The sequence below is a fragment of the Diplotaxodon limnothrissa genome, linkage group LG10 (assembly GCF_057381915.1).
Source record: "Diplotaxodon limnothrissa isolate DT_005_m linkage group LG10, D_limnothrissa_male_GT1.1, whole genome shotgun sequence".
Lineage (NCBI taxonomy): Eukaryota > Metazoa > Chordata > Actinopteri > Cichliformes > Cichlidae > Diplotaxodon > Diplotaxodon limnothrissa.
The window spans coordinates 9,946,971-9,968,642 of record NC_140605.1 but is presented as its reverse complement, the minus strand read 5'-3'; the positions used below and the strand labels follow the sequence as shown (position 1 = coordinate 9,968,642).

General features: G+C 37.9%; 1 protein-coding gene across 1 annotated transcript in view; it reads right to left on the bottom strand.

The window, feature by feature from the left end:
* Window positions 1–21,672, bottom strand: part of LOC146623885 (seizure protein 6 homolog) — a 104,514-nt gene that overhangs the window by 41,115 nt on the left and 41,727 nt on the right. The window contains exons 2-3 of the mRNA XM_085363407.1: window positions 1,685–2,443; window positions 1,154–1,275 (exon numbers count right to left, since the gene is read on the bottom strand). Coding sequence (XP_085219533.1) covers window positions 1,154–1,275; window positions 1,685–2,443 — 881 coding nt within the window. The remainder of the gene's footprint in view (window positions 1–1,153; window positions 1,276–1,684; window positions 2,444–21,672) is intronic.

The following is a 21,672-nucleotide window of genomic DNA, read 5'->3' as shown; positions in this document are numbered from 1 at the left end:
TGGTTCACTGTCTCCATACACTGACAGCTGTTTTCACTATTTAAAAAAGTTTAGTGTGTTTTGGTTTGTTTTTTTTTTTTTTAAGATTTATGACATTTTGATCTCTGTGTGTATATGTTAAAAACTGGGATTTCCTTTTTACATGATTCTATTGGTATCCCATTCTGAACCTTGGTTCTTGTGATTTTCAGTCTACAGTTTCTGATATTACTTTATTTTTGACCTTGTAATGAAGTTCAGCTTTGGTAATCCAGTGTTTTGGTTCACATCTTAATTATTATTACATTTTTTGTCTTCCTTCTCTTATCCCTCCCTAAGCCTTATTCTGCCAGAGGTTTCTTCCTGTTGAAAGGGAGTTTTTCCTTCTCACTGTCGCCAAAGTACTTGCTGATAGGGGGTCATATGATTGTTGGTTTTTTCTCTGCATGCATCATTGTAGGGTCTACCTTACAATATAAAGCATTTTGAGGCGACTGTTGTTGTGATTTGGCGTACAAATAGAATTGAAATGAAATTGAATTATTCTTCATTGTAGTTTATTTCCATTGTCTCTTTCTTCATGTGTAGTGTGAGTCTCCTTATGTCCACATTCAGTATCTTTCTCTTAGGTTGGCATCTTGTTAAGTGTTAGCATTCATTATATTAGTCTCCTTTGGCTATTTCCTGCTTTACTTTGAAAGTTTATTTTCTTAGTTTTACTTCCTATCTGTCTCTACCTGATTGTCCTGATTGCCTTCACCACTCTCCTATCTGTCATTCCCCAATCAGCCCTCTGTTATAAATAGTCCTGTCTTCCCTTTAGCAGACTGCAGAGTTAGCATTTTTCATAGCATTTGTTATTTTTCCCTTGTCTATTCCTCACGCACTGTCTTGTCTTGTCTTTTTTCCATCACTTTTTGTGGTTTTTCAACCTTCAGCTTCCTGCAGTTGGGCCCTAACCTTTACGCTCCACACAACCTGACAATATCATTAGATTCCACCTTTTCAGACCTCAAATTTTATCCCAAAGTTCTTGCAGTGCTTTGGCTAGAGCTGGTTTTAGCCTGTTCTCAGGTGGCTACTTAATGGAGTTTTGAAACTTACCAAACAGCCACTTCATCAAACGTTCATCAAATTACTAACATTATAATTATTGTGAGCTTTTAGCACTGACCTGAACTTCGATGCCATATCCCAGGTAGACAGTAATCAAGTAGTTACACTCCACTCCCGAGTCAAGTTGCTGCAGGATTTCAATGTTACCCTCAGGGTCAGTGAAATTCAGACTACACGGCTCTGTGGAAGAAAGTAAAATGACAAGTGATTCCCTTTTTCCCGGATCACTGATCTTTCTGACAGCCCACCTGTGTCTCCCTGGCCCTGTAACCCTCTAACTATCTCTGCAGAGATCCTCTCTGACACTACTCATCTGGGCCTTCAGCCCTCTGTGGCCAGTGGGAAGGGCGGGCAGGACACATCAGGAAAAATCAGATTGTTTTTGACATATGAGCAACTCCGTTATCCCTGACGGAAAGATGAATAGCTGTGTGCAGAATGCAAAATGAACAGGAGTAATGCTGAGGATTTGATGCTTAATTTTCTTTTCCTCTGGGATACATGTGTTATATTTAAGGGTAAATGTCCAGCTCAGTACAGTACATCCTTGAAAGTCAGAGAAAAAGAAAAAGAATATTACTCTGCCTACCTGATGTTTGCATGGTGGTGATGGTGGTAGTTGTGGTAACAGTCGTGGACATTGTTGTGGTGTCTTTCTCTGAAGAAGCCGGAGTGAGCTTGTGGAGCTGATGACCAGGGCTGGTTTTGTTTTTTAGTGCCATTTCACTAGCTTCCCCCTTTTCCATCTTCCCCGAGGTGGCCTCTTCCGGAGAAGCACCCAAACTCTGAGGCTGACTTCCTAGTGAAGATGAGGGAGGTACTCCGCTGTTTTCACCACCTGAACCTCTGTTATTTGGTGTCACCTGGGTGGTAAGTGAGTGTGTTGTTGGATTGACCTTGTCTGTCCCCCTGGTCCTCTCCTTTGATTTCTTTTGAGGCATAGACATGGGCAGTGCTGGTGTTGTGGGGGAAAATGTAGTCAGCGGTGATGTGGCAGCCACAGTAGCAGTAGAGGCAACATCTGAAAAAGCTGGAGCATCCTCATGGGGCACAAGTTGAGTGACAAGGTCTGCTGCATTTGGAGCAGACACAGAGCCTGGCATGGTGGGATATGCAGCCACATAGCCATCCTTCCGAAAAAAATGCTGGTCCCCCCGGAAGTCCCTTGTAAGTAAATGCTCATGAAGCAGCAGGCCCTTGAAGACTGGCTGGTGGTTGGGGATGTTCATTGGTGAGACGGTAGTGATGGAATGGACTTCACTTTCTGTGTCCTGCGTTGATGAGTGTGTGAAGAGGTCCCTATCTAGGTCCAGTGTCCTCTTACTGATGCTGTTACTATCTTTTGCAACTGAAAATTAAAAGAAAAAAGGAGAAAAAAAAGTAATATAGTTATATTAAGCAAAATATTACAGTCCAGTGATCTATAGAAGCAACATGCAGTATACGAGAGTAGTATGTCTTTTTGACAGTTTCATTATAGAATCATCAACTCTGCCAGCCTATAATCTTGCAAAATTATGCCTAATGAGGTGAGAGGCTCTCCTCTTGTATAATTCTTCCACACTTTCTTTTTTGAGTTTTGCTATTTTTAATCAGTTCATTATGCATGTGTGTGTATATGTGTGTGTGCGTGCATCTGCGTGCAGTGAGGCTGGAGAAACTATGACCATAATAAAGTCCTTTATAAATTTATTCACTAGCAAGTCAGTCTAATAGGTTAACATAAATATAATATATAGTATGAATATTACTGTACAGAGGGAGTATTTAAACACATGGAGTGTATCCATCTTCTATGTTAATGTAAAAAACTTTTAGTACTTAACATATTGGGGTATTTTTAAGACCATGAACACAATTAATAAGGTAGTATCAAAAACAGATTCCATAATTACACTCTGCATTCAATGAAAGCTTGGCGTGAGACTGAGAGGATGTAGTCTAGCTTTTAACAAGAAAAAAAAGTAAAAACACCACCAAATGAAAACAAGCTCTCTATTAGTCAATCATGGGTAAAATCAGTTATCATTAACCATCTAAATCATAGGTGTCAAACTCTGGCCCGCGAAGCCATACCAAATTACTATTAGAGCTGGCCTACTGGTATTATACAGTTAATATATATATTGTTTAGTATTAAGCTTTGCTTGTTCCATATTCAGTTTTTCAGCAAAACTTGTTTGAGTCCATAAGAAAAGATTCATTCTTATATCTAGAGGAAGATTTTTTTTTTTTCAATAAATATTAGCGTTAGCCCGCGACTTTGTTCCAGTTTTCGAATTTTGGCCCACTGTGTATTTGAGTTTGACACCCCTGATCTAAATCATCCCAAACTAAGCAGTCATTTTGCCATTCTGATACTGGCACTTCTAACATTTTAAAAAATATATCTAACTTTCAGTATTTGACACATCAGCCTGGTACTATTTCAATAATATGTAGGGTTTGTTAAGGTTTGCAAGTTCATATTATCTTCTTTTATACACATATGTCAACAAGAAACAGTGCTGTCAGCTTTGGCACTTTAATTAGCTTGCATTTGGGGTGACAGTTTGCCTTAATGAGGCAAAATAGCTGCCGGCACACTTTTCACACTTAAAGATGAAAGGATGTTGTTGACACCGTGGCAGCAAATCAATGAGATATCCCTATGTGAGTGCTTCTATTACAGCACTCCAAGAGCATGACAGAATCTAAGTTTGAAATCAAAACCAATGGAAGACTCCGTTATATATTTAGGGCTTCAGTCAGAGAAGCCTAAAGGCTTGTCAGCAACCATCTGGCAACCACCGGAATTGAGAAAAAAAAGTGTATTCCCCAACTAGTTGTGAGTGGCTGCTGGAGGTAGCTCATATTTGCTGTGAAATCAATTGCTAAAGCCTCCTTCACACAGGTCAAAAGACTGGTCAGTGACTCTAGGTAGTCATGAGTCGCTAGGAAGAATATGTATTCTGTGAGAGGCTGATAGATGGCAATCATTAGTGTGAAACTGGTTATAAAGAACTATACAGTGATGCACCTTGAAACTGCTTTGATTGCTAGCAGGTTGAAAGTCACTATTGGTATGCATGGAAGACACTGCCTTTTTCACAAACATAAAAAAGTTTACCAGCTTTACTTCAGTTTATGTGCACTGCTACAGCATTAAACCGCATGCTCATTGACTAACAACTTGTGATTAACAAGCTTGTGGTTGAGCATGAGCATGTGGTGTCATATAGATAATTCTTCGTTTCTGGAAGATGGTATAACAACGATTTACAAAATGGACTTATTTTTTTTAAATATATGACCAAAAGTGAATGACCGAGCCCATAAACTTAGCAGGAAAGTGTTTACAGAGCTCAAGTCTTCTTCTATTGGGAGCCTTTGTGCAACCACAGCTCTTGCCATCTGGTCACTTTCAGTTACAGTGCATGTTGAAGCTACTTCTGTGATGGCTTCATTTTTCCAACCTGGAAGCTGCATCTGTGTTTTATATTGTCGGGAGAATATTTAACTATAGGGACCAGAGGGTGATAGGTGATCATCCACTGGTCTCTAGGCCTTTGTGATTCCCTTAGAGGTCATTTGCACAAAAAATGTTGAGTACATAGATACACAGCACACGCACTGTTTGTGCCTTGAAATTCTAGATAAGCCTGTTTCTTTAATCGTACATGAATTTATACCATGATCCTCAGCGTGAACTCTTACAGAACTCTGTTTCATCCTCTTTCCTCACATCTGATTCAATTATAAAGCTTGCATATTCTTCAATCGACCGACACTTTTCAATGTGTTGATTATAAGAACCCGTCACTTTCTTGCCTATGAAATATAGCATATATTTCAGGCTCAAATCAGCCTGCCAGTTGGTAAACATTCACCCTGCAAAGTCAAATTTGAAGTTATTGATTTCCTAAGGATTCCACAACAGGAAACATACATTTGGGTTTTTAAAAAAGAAATAGTATCTGAATAAATCTGAAAAATTGCTGTGCCGAAGGAGACGCTCTGCTTTGCTCATAAACTTGGAAAGAAGTTGTAAGGTTCTGTAACATTTTGCTGACGCAGAGTACTTTTTACCACCACCGGGCACATTGATAAAACTTTGATTGGGCTATTCAAGAGGAAGAGTAAACAGCTTTATTACAAAGCCTCTCCTAGGCGGACAGAATTGACACATGGTTTTACATTTTACTGACAAACACGACAACACCACATTCATCTTTTGTGGTGACAGAAGCAATTCAAAGACCTTTTGATGTTCTAAGATGGAGGAGAAACATTTCCTTGTAGCCTTATTCTGTCACAACAAGGGGAGCAAGAATGGTGCTATAAAGGCAAACTAAGCATATTTGACATGTCATTCTAGCAGAGAGAATAAAGAGACTAAAGGGGGGGGTCTTCATAAATGATTGAAGTATATAAGACTGGCCTTCAACAATCTCAAAGACACACATACACACATATTGCATAATAAATTGAGAGTTTTTATTTATTCATTTATTTATTTTTATCGTAATTACTGTAATTGCTCCTTGTGGCTGTTAAGCCCTGCCTCCTACTGTCTTATCTTCCTCTCCCTCTGTCTCTGTCTTTGTAGCACAGATTTCGACCATCTATTTTCTGCCCTCCAGTCAGAATATTGAGTGAATGTGGAGAGTGAGGATGGAAGGCTGGGTTGAACCAGAGTTTCTCATACACAGATCAATAGAGGATCAATGTGTACAGGTTGAAGACCTCACTGTGGTGATTACAGAGAGGCACTGCTACCATATTGTTCTAATCTCCAAACTTTAATTGGCTGTTTACAGCTGAGGTTTGGAGCAACAGGGAGAAACTGAATTTTAAGTACCATTTCTATTAGTATTTATGCATTTTAACATGTATTTTTATTATCTCAACAAATTGGACAGTTAATCAATAAAATAATTTTGAAGAAATCTAATCAGGAAAGTAATTTATTTATTAGTTTCAACCTGAAAAAAAAAACATGTTAAAATTAGTTATGCTTCATCCAGGTACATCACTAAAATACTGACTGCATATAATTAATTGTCTAATGCTATAATTCAAGCCAAAAAATTGGCTTGAAGTTCCCTTTTTAAATTTAAATTCCTTTATTTCAAACTGGTTCAGCCGTCGTGATGTCAAGGATCATCACTTTTAATGAGCACTGGTTTTCTTGGAAGAACCATCTTGTTCAAGTCCTAAGTGGTCAGGTTGAGAGCATGGCCAGGCTCATCATCATTTTGGGGTTTTTTGTTTGTTTGTTTTTACTTCACCATTTGTGGGGTTCATTTGCCAGGAATTTTTCAACAGTAGTCTAAACGAAAATAATATTCTGCTTAAGTAGCCTGAACTGTAATTTTAGTCCTCTCTCATACACGTTCTCAAATAATGCAAAAAAAAAAAAAAAAGCAAGACCAGAAGCAAAGCTTTCAAAATGTCATGCAAATGTTTAAATTGTGATGCTATTCATGGTAATGTTACATTATGAAAAATAACTGGCGTTTTTCTCAGGCGGCATTCCTCATAATACAGACACACCTTGTTGCTGAAGTTGTGAAAAAAAGAAAGTAAGACTATGTAGTTGGGAAAAACTAAGTATGCCTTGTGATTTAGTAGCTTCCCATATGGAAAAGAAATAGTAAAAACTTATATGATTTACTCATTAAAGTGGCCACTTTCTCATTACTTTCATATATTCTTTTAGGAAGTATCCAAAACATACAAGTTTCATTATATAATTTTTCAAGGGATCTTATATCTGTTTTCACTTTTGTATGCTTTTCATACAAGTTTCACACAAGACAGATACAAACTTTATAAGATTTATATATATCTTTTCCATATGGGTTGAACCACTTCTAGAAGCAATAACGGGAAGTGATGTGACCTTTATCAGTCTCTCAAATCATTGCAGAAGGATTTTGGTCCATTCTGCAGCGTTGCTTCAGTTCCTTTAGGTTTACAGGAATTCTTTTATGCACAGCTCTCGTAATGTCCCACCTCAACATTTCAAGGGTTATGGGTTGAGGTTTGACTGGGCCATTGCATCATGTCTCTTAATTCTCAGCCAATCTGCTTTAGATTTGCTGGCATTCAACAGTGTCCTGTTGCATGACATAATTTTGACCGAGCTTTAGCTGTCGGACAGATGGCTTCACATTTAACTCTAGAATACTTTTGTATACAGAGAAGTTCATGGTCAATTCAGTGACTGCAAGGCTCCAAAAAAGGCCCAAATTATCGTCTCCAATCATCATGATCAAATGTGGTGCTGTGCATTTGGTCTTGTCTGCCCAAAAGAAATTGTACCAGAAGTCTTGTGGTTTGTCCTGATACAACATTGTAAACTTAAGCTGCGTTGCCATGTTCTTTTTAGAAAAAAGAGGCTTTCTCCTGGTAATGTGCTTGGATTTCTACTGCTGGGGAGATGGAGTGTACATCCCAGTTTAAAACTTTACTTTTTGATAAGCCTTATAGTTAGAGCAGCATCAGGTTATTGTTGCGTCATCTTAGTCATGCTACAATAGGTCTAGGCTGCTGAGGGCTTCCCGTGATGCATGAATCTTTCTTCTTCACTCTTCCCGCTGTCACCAAGTGCTTGATCACGATGTGTGTTCTGATTATATATATGATACAGTTTTCTCTGTATTAATGTCGGTTCTTTACCTTACAATATAAAGCAATATAAAGCACCATGAAGTGAATGTTATTGTGACTTAATGCTACATAAAAATGCCAAAACATCTGCTGTTATAGAGGCGCTCGAACTTTTTGATGATCAGTTCATCAAGTGCATTTGATGAGCAGCACCTGGCTACTGCTTACCCTCTTAATTCCTATGGAACCACTAAGGGTTTACTTAGTTTCTATTTCACATGACTGTGAAGTATATAGTTATAATATCTCCCAACACTGCCCACCAGTTAAACATTATTGTCTAACCATGTGTCTATGTACTCTAATATACTGCCGTACACAGTGTACTTTAAAAAAAAATGTGACCTTTATGTGCTTTGGTAGGTTTGTGTCATACTGTTGCAAACAGTGACAGGCAAGTTCTTTCAAGTCACAAGACTTGTGACAAGATTAGTTTTAAATCACAAAGCCATAGCAGCTGTTATCATTCGTGGAAGCTGTTGCTTCTCTGCACCCCAGGTAAACATCATTTATTGACGTGCAACAGCTAAAAGTAGCAACCATGCTGCACGCTAAAGAGGTTACGTGTATAAATGAATCACATCACACTACACTGCAGCTGGTTAATTAGAGCTAATTCATAAATTAAAGGTGGTAATTGCAGTGACAGAATGACGTTACTGTGATATTATTCAGTGCATTAGAACAAGTACAATAAAATACCATTTATTGTCCCGGGGGAAATTTAGTTAGTGACATGTTTCCTTTGTGAGCACATTCAGTACACGTTTATGAGACCACTTATCTGAGAGGAAGGAAACCATTTAAAGAGTGCGGAATATATTCATTTGCCCCTAAAGAAATCTGCTATGCTCTCTTGCCCCGTTACATCAAAAAGTACCAGCTCTGCTGTCAAAACTGAGAAACAGGAATATTAGACTTAGTGATATAAAATAACCTTAACAAACCGAGACAACCCTGATACCATAACAAATGTTAAATGGTGCAAAATGTTATAAATTTCAACTAGGCTGTGATTTGGTTTTTATCTAGTGAAATCCTTAGAGAAGTCTAACATTAGAATGTAGAAAACCAAGAATATATTTACAATCCTATGGCCTGCAGGGCCAATTATAATAAAGATTTTCCAGCAATCCTGATTATGTGCATCATTTACATTGGGAGGCACACGATCATGCTTTGTCCATGGATCCATGACAATCTCTCAGTCTACACTGACTAAGATGACAGAGTGAGCAATCATTGGGGAATGCTCCTCAAGATGGCAACAGACAGCCTCATCTCTTCAGTTGCATACAAATGGAGTCATCAGTGAACACTCAGTGCATGGAGAGAGCACTAATAAGATGGGACAAGCCACACTTGAGGCAGGCTTCTGATTGACATCAATCTCGTAATATCCAGGGGCTTTATTTCCTTATTATTACAGAGAGCCACTAGACAAGCAAATCAATAAGCCACTTCCGCTGGGCTCAGATACAAGGGCTTCAGGTCTCTCTACGTAACTCCTTCTAGGATTCTCTGTGGAGGTTTGCACTCATGAATTCATTGTAAAGCTAAGGCAAAAATTTCCTGTTGCTGACTTTGACTCCATTTCCCCGAGTATGTGCAGATTCTACACTTGTTTGCATAAAACGACTAGGAGAGACCAGAGGAAATAATGGGGTGAAACTGATAAATGATTCCATTAGTCAACTTAATGAATTGATCTTTTAATTTTCCTTGTGGGTGTGACAGGTGCACGGAAGGGGAAATAAATAAACAAACAAAAGGTAGAAGGAAGGAAATGAGGAAAATTAAATTGATTACTGGATAAAACCGGCAAGAAAAAAGGGGGGTGAAAAAAGTCACGATTTATTTCTCAGGCAGTAATTATGTCTAAAAACAGAAGTGACATTCCTATTTCATAGCATCACATTTTCCTTGTACTGTCTGTCTGGCTTTTGAGTCATGGGGATAACAGCATATGGAGATGAGACACGCTCTTATCCTTCATGTGACCTTTGACTTCATTGAGCGGAACCATAACTTTTCCCTTTCATTTATTCTAGCCTCTCTGAGTTCCGGTTCATTGAACATCGTCCTTCAGACAGCCTTTAAACAAACTGTGTCTTAATGGTGCCATGAAGCTCGTAAGGCCTGACCTTTAAGCTGGAGTAGAACAAAAACAGAGTTACACGTCACCACTATTTGCATTAAAACCTACTGTAAAGTATTTAAGTTGCAGGTGGTAGCAGGTCGTTCTTAACCAAATCGGAACTTTAAAAGTGTTTTAATTGGTAATAAACTGTTGCCAGCTGAATGTTATTTGAAAAACAAAATCTGCTATTTTTTTATTTACAGTTTTTTTTCCAGCTTTTCTTTGGCCCAAGAACAAATAATAAATGAATACGTGTCTTGTTTTACAAATGCCTGGCATTAAAATTACATCTTCTTCCGTAATCGTGATAGAATCTGTCTTATGTAGAAGCCAAAGCCTTGTTGCATTTCAATTTACTATTGCTCTGCATCCTAGAAAAATACTGGGAGGAATGTCTATTTTCACACTTCATTTCCTTCCATTAGTGTAATTTATCTTTTCATTTTCTTCTCATTTACTCCATGGTGGAGTCAATTAAGAAGAGAGCTGTTGGTGAAACAAGAACTACAACTTTAAAATCCTTAGCCAGTTACAGTACAGTGAGAAAATTACTCCACCGTGTGTTAACAACAGTTGTAAAGGAAAAAAGGGGGGGAAAAGTTGGAAGACTGAGTAAAAAAAACCCCTTTTAATTCATTTGCTCGTGTCTGTCAAATGCATCCAGGTATTCAGCATGAAGACGCAAACACATGATGAAATGCATAAATAGGCAGCATCATTATCTTGTAAATATAGTTATCTGAGAGAGAGCGCGGTGTACATCTGTGGCTCTTCTGGTGACAGCGCAGACATTACTTTGAATTTAAAAGCTACTTGATTGATGTCACACCCTTTGCCCACGTTCAAATGATTTCCCAAACCTACAGGAAATCCATCAGCTCAAGGAAAACACTACTAAAGAGCCACCCCAGCAATTTTCAATCTCATCCGTGTACTTGTTATAGATCGACGTGCCAATGTGGACCATTACACCTGTCAATACTCTCTATTTCATGGGGAGGCTTATGTTATAACTCTGAATTAGACCAGACACAAAAACAAGATTCATTTTAGCCTCAAGAACTTCTTCTTCATCAGATAGTAGAGACCATCTGAAAATTGAAGCCAGGCAAAAGAGAAGGAAAAAAATCACTTTCTTATTTATTTATTTTTTTTGGTTTGTGTTGTGAGATATGTGAGAGCTCATATATAGAGAGAACAAGTATTCTTAGGAACCACAAAGACAAAAGACTGAGAGGAAACTGAGAGGAAAGCACGTGCACGCTGACCTGTGTAATATTTATCAGGGTGAAATCGGTGTCCTCTCCAAACAGACTGATGCCATTCAGCTTGAGAGTCGGGAGCTGAAATTGTATTACAATGCTTTAATCTCGGCTGAGTGGCCAAGAGGTCATGCTCCTGGAAATTGAAGACCTGAAAAATGAGCTGCAGAGTCAAGAAGGCTTGAAAAATCATGAGATGAGTGAGGAGAGGGTAGCCTGCTCCTTCACAGTGGAGGAATTTCTCCAGGAACTTGAGGAGGTAAAAAGGAAGCATCTAGCTGAAAAGCAGATCCTTTCTCATGAGCTGACCACTCTCAGAGTCCAGAAAGAAAAATGATCGAGGGTCCAGACTGAGTTCAAAAAATTGGAAACTGCGGATATCGCAGGCAAATTGGAGGACATGCAGGTCTCAGATCAGCATTTGGCTCAATGCATAATGAAAAAACTAAACAAATTTATTAAGAGGATTCAGGCAGAGACTAACTATCTAAACACTTTAAAGCAGAAGAGCTATACCAAAATGAAAGAAGCCACTTAGATGAGTGACGAAACATTTAAGTAATTTGATTAGATGTAATTTCGTTACTTAAGTACATGATATATAATAAGAGTTCATATCTAACACATTTTCCTTAATGATTAGTTATTTCAATAAATAAACCTGTGCTCTTAAATATTTCAGTTGCATTTTACTCAAAATGACGGTTATTCTTGAACAAAAGGTGCACGTTTACGAGGGCAAAGAATCATTTTTAGTGTTTTCTACATGTAGGCAAAGCTCAGACTGAAAGATTGTTCTTTCTTTTTACAGTAGGTGTTTTCATTGCTGCAGAAATTATGGGAAAAAGAAGAGCAAACATCAAAATGAACCTCTATTTTTTTGAAAAGTCCTTTAACAATAGTCTATATTGACATATTTTGTTTTGTGTAGAACAGATCCAGCACTTCTTGCTTCAAAAGTACCCAATTTTTTTAAATGCACTTGCTTGAATGCATTGAAAACTAAAAATGTTTTCCCCGAGTGTTACACTCTGTAGAAACCTCCTCCTGCAGAATCAGCTTCCAGTTAAATAAGCTTCCTGGTATTTAGAGAAAGTGAGATACAGGCTCCATTTAGTCCCGTCTTAAATTCCAACACAGTTCACCTTGTTTCCAACACAGAAAAAGCACTGTGTGAAATATTCAAGAAATGATTATTATTATTAACCTTTTATAAATTGTATTTATTAGTTATTGTTCACAGACATTAAGAAACTCATTAGTCAAAAAAAGTACTTTTATTTGCTTTCTGTTCCCTTCCTGTTTTCTTTGGATTGAGCATCAGTCTACTTCAAGTTTAGAAAAAGATCAAGGTTTGGGTTAAAATAATTATAAAATAATAAGAAATATTAAATAATATTATATGTTGCAAAGTTTACCACTTGTTCCAAAGCTCCATTTTCCATGTTGCCCCCATGACAAGTACTGCGAGAGATGTCTTTAAAAACAGGTGCAGAAACAACACTTACTTTCAACACATTCAAACAGATGTATATTAAACCCACACCCAACACTGTTTTGACACTGAGCTTCGTCACAATGCTTATGTTATGATACATAAGTGCACAAGTAGTTTGCTTTAACTTTGCCTTAACTTTAGTTAAGGCAAATGATTAAAAAACGTTGTACTAGATCATGTTTCAGGACGGTATTAATGAAAGTGCTTTGTGGGTGCTTGTTTTTGAAAATCCATTTGGTGTTATAGCTCAAATTGTGGTCTTGGTACTCTGATCGCTTGCTTCAGGCTAGTGCTGCTCATTTCCACATGCTGCTGTGAGTAGCTTGTTAGGTGACTTGAATGCTATATTTCGTTGGTGATCTTAGATGTGACTACTAGGTGAATATATTTGGATTACCTGAATTTTAATACGCAAAAGAAATATTTGTTTTTATATACTTTGTTACCGGTTTTTATTAATAAAAACACATACACACACACACAGTTTGAATCATTGTAGTGCATGGGTTAGCACCGCCAAATCTCTCCGGCTTGCTCTAACAGTCCAAAGATTGTTTCATTTTTAAATCTAAATTGGCCATAGGTGTGAACGTGAGTGTGTGGTTCCCTATTTGTTAGCCCTGTGATGGAGTGGTGACTCACTGTGTCTCACTGTGCAATAACTAATGTCTCAGCACCCCCTCCCCAAAGAAGTGGAGAATTGTAGAAATGGATGCATGGGTGGAATGACCATGGATAAGGAGGAAAAATTACAGTATATTTTATGATCCCATGGAGTACTAACTGATCAAAGGATTAAACATGTTTGTGAATCTTAACCTTTTGCATATTGACTGGATTAGGTGGATACAGGTAGAGAGCAGACCTTTGGACAAAAACAGTTTTGTTTTTTGTTTCTCTTTTTACTCTTAGATCTGACAAAATCAGAGCATTTTGGATACTTTCTATGTGCACTCTGACTTAGCAAGCAAGTAAAATAACTGATCAGGGGAATTTTTTGAACAGAAGAGAAAAGAATACAAGCAGCATACACACAATGTGGCAAAACCGATATATGTTTTTAGATGCGAAGGATGAATCTCTTTCAAGGAAGGGCAGAGACTAAGAAATATCCACAATTAGGTAACTATTCTTCAAGCGGGGTGACAAGCTTACTGGAAAACTGCATCCAAGAGTAGAGACAGTATTGATACAAACAAAGAAGAGGCTAGACAGCATTGTTATTGTTTTGGCTTTGAATAATTTTTTGCCCCGAAGCTTTCTATTTTAGTGTGTTCAGCATGCTTTGTGATAGTTTAGTCAGCGTAGACATTGGGCCATTACATTCGGACAGCTCTAACTGTTGTAGCATCTTATCAACCCTCTTAAAAATGAAAGGCATTTTCAAATGTTTGAAAAAAATGAGCAATTAAAATATGCATTTATCCACTAACTGGATTAAGTCTGAGTGACTGCGATATTTTAAAACTATCTCGAAACGAGATAAGAACGAGTATTTAAAAAACAATAAGATAAGATAAGATAAGATAAGATAAGATAACCTTTATTAGTCCCACACGTGGGAAATTTGTTTTGTCACAGCAGGAAGTGGACAGTGCAAAAGTTATGAGGCAAAAATTAGAATACAATAAGAATAAATACAGTACAATAATCAGTAAAGGAGAGGATAAGAGAGTTCAAAAGAGAGAGACAAACATATTTTTGACCAGAAGCGTTTTAATATCCCAGCTGCATGTAAAGTTTAAATTATTTTTATTCATTTTGGCAGGTGGATGCCAAAGAGCAAAGTCAGGTGAGGGCCTGTGAGTACACAAGTCTCAAAACATAAGCGCTGTAAACCAAAACACAAGCTGCCTATTGGGAGGTGAGGGGAAACAATATTAACACCGACAGTGATGGATGGTGTTGCTTCCTGTAGAGGTCTGATGGATGGAGGACTCTTTACAGGTACGAAGCACTGTTTTCTAGACTAAAAGGGGCCTTTTGTGTGTTGTGCATACACGAGTAAAATGTGCGTTATAAAAAATAGGTGTGCAACATTAATGTATTTCTTTTGCATAGATATAGACAGTGTTTTCTGCCATCCGTGGGTCCATTATTACATATATGCTTGAATATTACCAACAAATAAAGGTGAGATATTCCTAAAAGCTCTTTCCTAATGTGCAGCAGTGCTTGCTTTGTCTCTAAAAGCAAATCTTTGCCTGCTCATCTTCGCTTTTTGAAATTACACCACTCTTTAGGTAAAGTAAATAGCTAGATTACTCAAAGTTAGTGATCTGCAATGTTTCTAAAAACAGTCAAATTTATGAAAAAAAATATAGCAACAACAAAATGCACCAAACACTAAAGACCAGTATGTATTATGGCACAGTCATAATAAGCTGCTGTGTCAGGTTTATGTGCATTAGTATTAACTTCCCTTTCCTCAATAGTGTCACACCTAAAAACAGATCAGTTTACTGGCCTCAGACAAGAAAAAGAGCAGCTAAAGGTCAAAAACCTCCTCTCCAAAAACAATGTTATATTATCTGCGTCTGCTGCACTCAGCAGATAAAATTGATGTTGTTCTTCCCACTGCGATGGTTATATTTGAAATCAACAGCGAGACACTTGCTGTAGTTTATGTTTGGACTTTTCATATTCTCTCTCTACATATGGCACTGCCGGGCTTTTTACAGCTCGGAAGGCAAAAGGGTCCTGAAAGGTAAAGGAAACAAAATGAAAATTACATTAATTAAAAAGAACAAAGCACTTATTCATCATATCACGTTAACAGTCACCCACTTTACAGTAGCAGGTTGTTTAAGCTAAGAATAGCTCTTTTGAGCGGCTCCGCTGCCAATCACAGCTGCTTGTAGCTTATTGCTTTCATAAACTGTTGCTGCACAGTGCACTCGCTCATGACTGAGAGACACCTGATATTCAGCTTTTATTTTATTTAACACAAGAGGATGTGCAAGAGCCTGCTAGGTTACCATCCCAGGTAACCAGAGAACATCGACAGACCAGATAGTTGGAGAGGTATCCTGGCAAACTTCACATTAGCACTGGTGACAAAAACCAACAACCTATCCCTGCACTGAATTTGAAAAGTTGCTCTCTTTAGGCTTCTGAGTAATGAAAGGAATCATTAGAGTTCGTAAACTTTTTATTTAATTTATTTTCTTTTCTGTGCTTTATAGCTTTACTAAAATTGGATTTCAGGCCTGGCTACCCTAAGAGGCTCTACAAACACACGCGGTGCAAGAGCAAATGTGTGTGAAAAAGCACAGAGTGGAAAAAAATAAGGGTTGAAATTAAAGTTGTTTAGCTTGAATGGATTTAAGGGCATGAAAAGTAAATTTTAGTGCTGGTAATTAATCTTTTTTCTCACTGTTGAAATACATTTTTAATGGTTTGTATCTGTTTCAACAAAACAAAGCAGGAGGGTCAGTGTGTGCTCCTCTCTCACACTCTGTTTTATGCAGCTAAACTGGTGTGTGAGTCATTGCATCATTAATCCAGTCTTTAAACTATAGGTCCAAACAACCAACAGACGTCATGAGTTTCTACTATATACTGTAAGCAAATTACCAAAACATTGGTGAGCACTGATGCTTTAACTTAACCACCATGACTCAACACAGTGCAACATTCTCAGTATTTGATGTTTAAATAATTTATTTGTAATCCCATGGATTATGTTTCTTATAACAAAAATTGTTTTGTATTGAGTTAAGCAACAATATAGGACTCTATGGTCGTCTACTTTTTTTCTATATAATAACTAACTAATAATTAATAATAATATGATGAGGCTTTTAGGCTTACGTTACTAGATCAACTGCAGATACTTTCTCAGAGGAGAAGCAACCTGAGCAGTCTTTTATACAACAACACTGGGACACTAAAAACACTAAGAATGCATGAAGTTGTAAATTCCCAGCCCTTACCAGTGTGCACTATTACATTCTGCGATCCTTGTGATGTACATGGTACACATTTTAAGATTTCCCATAAAAAGCCGCAAAACTCAGTGGCAGGTAACAGCTGAAATAGTTGCAGTAATGCTAATATATAATATGTACACCATTCAGGCATAACTTTATGAGCAGTGACAGGTGAAGTGAATAACACTGATTATCTCTTCACCGTGACGCCTGTTAGTAGGTGGGATATATTCGGGAGCAAGTGAACATTTTGTCCTCAGAGTTGGAAGCAGGAAAAACTTGGTGAGGATTTCAGCGAGTCTGAAAAGGACTAAATTGTGAAGGCTAGACAAATGGGTCAAAACTGCAGCTCTTGTGGGGTGTTCCCAGTTTACAATCAAAAGTGGTCCGAGGTAGTAACAGTGGTAATCCAGCGACAGGGTCATGGGCCATGGATGCCCCACCTCCTCACAGGATTTAAAAGAAAGATGTGTTGCTAGGACCTATGTTGTGTTTACACCCTTTTTGTGAATTGGAGCTGATTGTTTTTCATAGTTCTTACCGCTGTGTTGATGATACAGGATATGTAAGCAGTTTTATCACCAAATTAAACATCCATCTTTTTTCTGCTTATCCAAATCACAATACTAAACTGAACCTTTTGCAGAAAGGCTACCTGCAAACCAAACTGGACAATATGAACAATTATCCTGTCTCGTTCTGGAAGAGAAAAAAAAGGGAAAGCATCAAGTTCATATCGAAATAGGGCTTTCAGTGCAAATCTGTTTCTTTTGTTAGCATAATGAGCTCTGTGTCTGGATCCCATCTAGATTAAACTGAACTAAAGGACGCTAGAGGAGCATTAATTGGTAGGTGACTGGCAACACAACTGACAATGTTCGATCAATGATGGAACTCTTCTTCTCTCATCTGCCTCTTTCATGTCTCTGTTGTATGCTCCTCTTTGAACCCTCTTGAGAATCTAGCACAGCTCCTCAAGGTCTTAAAAGACAGCAGGTGTTCACCACACCCACGCCAGCACTAACCCTTGTGCTATCACACTTGCAAGAGACATACATCAAAGCTAATGCTCACATCTGCAGCTTTTTTGTTTATTCTGTAGCTCTGCAGCAAGGAGATGAAGAGCTCTTGATTTTAGCATCCTATTTAGCATAAATACACACACATACAAGTCCTGCACCATGATCATCCATGTTGTGCTAGCACTGTGCTGCGACATCAAACTTGCCAGCTGCAAAAAAAAAAAAAAAAGTACATAACAATGGGATCTTTGTTGCCCCCTGAAAAGGAAACATAGTTCATTGCCATGTAATCTGTTTTTGTCAGCTGGGTGGTTTTTCATGAATTTCTAAAATCCCAGCGTACACAGCTCACATATTCTTTTGAGATCTTGATTCTGTCCACCAGGAGCAGAGACGGATAACAGCATTCAACCTAGTGTTTATGATGTTAGCTGCTCAAGATGTAGGCTACACACATTTGACCTGTTTTGATATATTCTTTCCTCTTTTTTTACTGTGGCGTCACCAGGCTGAAGCACTCCTTTAAAACTGTAAACTCTACTCAGTTTAAACTGTGATACGTTTGAGTTGAGGCCAGTATCTCCTAGAATTTTAAACAGTTATGCTCATATTTTAAAGAAATATTCAGACTCTAGCAGGAACTAAAATCTTGATATGACTTCACACAACCATATTCGCATGACGAAAAAAAAAAGTCCACCATAAGCCATCATCACTAATCAATATCCTCTGGAAGCTCTCACAAACATGATCCAACAGCATTTCTCTTCAAAGTGAAGTAGACTGACAGCAGCAATATCATGCATGAGCAGGGTGAATAATTCAATGTATTTTTTTAACGGGACAAAAGACAATTGGAGGATGACAACTTGTCAGCAGAAGATAAACTGGGCAAATGAATAAGACATGAAGAAAATAAAAGGGAGCTAAGAGATGTAAGTAACTCACTGCCATCCAGTTTTCTGCAGTGTTCTTTAATATATGTTTACACTTCTTTTTTTGTTGTTGTTGTTTGTGTATGTTGTGAAAAGATTTCCAAATTTATTCCTCTGAATTTTTTAGTGGAGACCAAGGCATTGTTCTACAGTTTAAAAGCAGACTTGTCGAAAGAGGTGAAGAGATGTTTAATGGTGACTAACGTTAGCTGCCAAATGCCTTTGGCGACTCTGTGACTCACCATCAAAGTGAACTCTGACCAAGTGTTTCCAACGTGGCAGCCATGCAGGGCTGAAGGGGAGAAACACGGACAAGACAGGAGGGGAAGGGTACAGAGTGTAACTAAGGGAGCGGCCGGGAGGCAGGTTCTGCTATGATTTGTCAGTTTATGGTCAGTGCATTTATCACAAATGTCATCCTTCATCACAGCTGAGATCTACCACGTAGCCTGCATTTACTAAATAAATGGTAAAGGTCTAGATAAAGCCACGAGTGTAATGGAAAACGCTGGCAGTAAAGGTATCTCTTAAGATTTTTGATGCATACACAGTCACAAACTTCAGTCTGAAAGCAGTTTGAATTGCCAGGGATACCAGAAACCCAGAGTATTATATGACAATCGGTGAGGGCTGCGGAAGAAGAATGCTGCATAGGCTCTACTTGTTTGGAATTTTATTGATTTGACTTTTAAATAGATGTGTATGTGAGGCTGTATTTCTATAGCAATCAAAACCTATCAAACCCGAAACGGCAGATTCTTTTTTTCTTTTACCATGCAGTACAATAAAGCTGCATCATTTCGATCTAAAGGCTTCAATTTAAAACTTGAGTCTATCTAAACAAGAATAGTCAACAAAGCCCATAGTACTGGTTCGGCGTGATACCATATGTGATCCTCTACTGTTGAGATAGAGCTCAGAGAAAGTATCTCGTCACAGTAATTTTTTTAATCATCAATACATAGGCTCTGCATTCAGCAGCACAAAGGATTTTCAATGCATGCCCATGTACTGCATGTCCAGCCATATGTTAGTACTTGATCTTTAGGGCAAAATAAATCATGCATTTCCATATTCAGTTTTCCTGCTCCTGTATTCATGCTTAAGCAGATAAAATCAGATATTCAATGTCACCGCCTTGATGTAGTGAGTTGCAAGCTGATTTAAAGCTCTGCCTCAGCTACTCAGCAGTGCTTTCACAAAGAGAAACATTGCACCGCAACCCAGCAAGCAACAATTCATTATATGTTATTAACAGCTAAATGCCAGGAGTAGAAATGAAACATTAGAAATGAAAAGCACCTACTGTTACAAAATGATCTCTGGCATGAAATGAAGCACATTAGTTCATGAAGTAGTAATTAGGGAGCCATCTCAAGAGCTAGCATTATGAAACAGCTATTATCTTGAGGAAAAATTTTTTTCAAAACCCTTCAATTAGCCGTGATACCACTTGTTTCATCTTTTGTAAGTACAAGGCAATTAGACCTAGGTTTGTCCTGCACTTCCCGTGCTTATTTTAAATTACTCATACGTATGTAAAGAATTTGCTTAACTCAACGCACTTAATCACACCTTATTTTTGGAATATATAAAGTGCATATTTACACTGTATGGGTATACATTTACTAAGGAAAGCAGTACTAAGCTTGCTGTCCCACAGTAAGATGGTTAATCTGAGTGGAAAGCTGTTGTCACAGCAGTGCAGGGTTAAGTGGTCTGTAGCACCATGGAAAATGCAACCCTTCTCTAATCCCTTAAATTTTGGCAGAACTACCAGCTTATGGGAAGCCAGCATTTTTGGAAACACATACTACGTGTTAGACATTGTCACATTGTTAAATGTTTGATTAGCTGGGTCTCGTGTGAAAAGAGCTTTGGTTACCTGCTGTTTGTTGACATATTTAAATAAATGAAATGGACAGATTTCCAATTGTGCAGCAGACATAATAGCATAAATAATACTTTTTAATAAATTATGTATTTTTATATTTATTGTAGTGCTATTTTCAAAATTTGGTGTTCAAAGTTGACATTTGTTGACTTTGCAGTAAAATGTCATGCTGGTGTTAAAAAAAAAACAAAAAATCCACCTGAAATCTTAGTGGAATCGTCAGCCGAGTGTTATTATGTTTATATAATATAAAGTGTTGTTTAAGGCTTTTTACAGAATCAAATGGCATCGCTACAATGTCAGCCAGCCACCCTCACACAGTTTAAGCTACCTGTCTGCTCTGTCCTGTGGGAAGGTGAATAAGCAAGCAGTCCAGCACATCAGAGTGTCAGTGCTGCGAGCTGTGCCTGCCACAAGGTTAAAAGGTTAGGTAATTCTGATCTTAACTGAGATCGTGAGACTTGTTTTCTTTGCTTTTTTTCCCCATCTCCCAGCGATATCTCGTATATTTGCATGCTTCTCCCGAGAAAACAAAATAAAAGTAAAAGCAAATCAGATATTTCATCTGATTCGGAGCCTGAGAGCATCAGGCATTGTTACCCTCATTTTAATATTCTAGACCCAAAACACAAATACAAATTCCTCAACCCTTTTGGCTGTGCTTTGAGATGTTATAAAAAAATAATAATAAAACAAAGGAAAATAATAAAAATTAGCATGCAAATAACTGAAAGAATGATGAATGTAAATTAAATATTTACAAGCAAAGGTCTATAAGTTAAATGACCCTGAGGTCTTCTATGCTCATTTATTTGTTAATCAGCATGCTGCATTGTTTAGCTCTTATTATGAAATAAAACCTTAAATGGTTCATTAACAATTTTCCCCACCCTTCCATATTTTTAAAATAAACTCTCTCCTGTCTTACTCATATTGGTATGCACTTGCTTTAGAATGTAGCATATTTTCTGTGGTAAAATCCTTAATCCAGACAACCCAGCTGCTCACTCCACTCCACTGTAGGTTCTTCATTTGATCTACCATGCCTTATCTATCAAGCTCAGCATCAATAGCACTGACGGCTGATTCGCTGGGGTCTTAGGTCTGAGAATGAGAGACGTGCCGCACAGTGCCAGAGGGATAATCAACTCACTTAATACTTGTGAGAAGGTTTATCCAGAGAGCAGAAACAATAATTATTATTTTTTTGGCAGGTATTGTTGTTGTTACTGCTGCATTG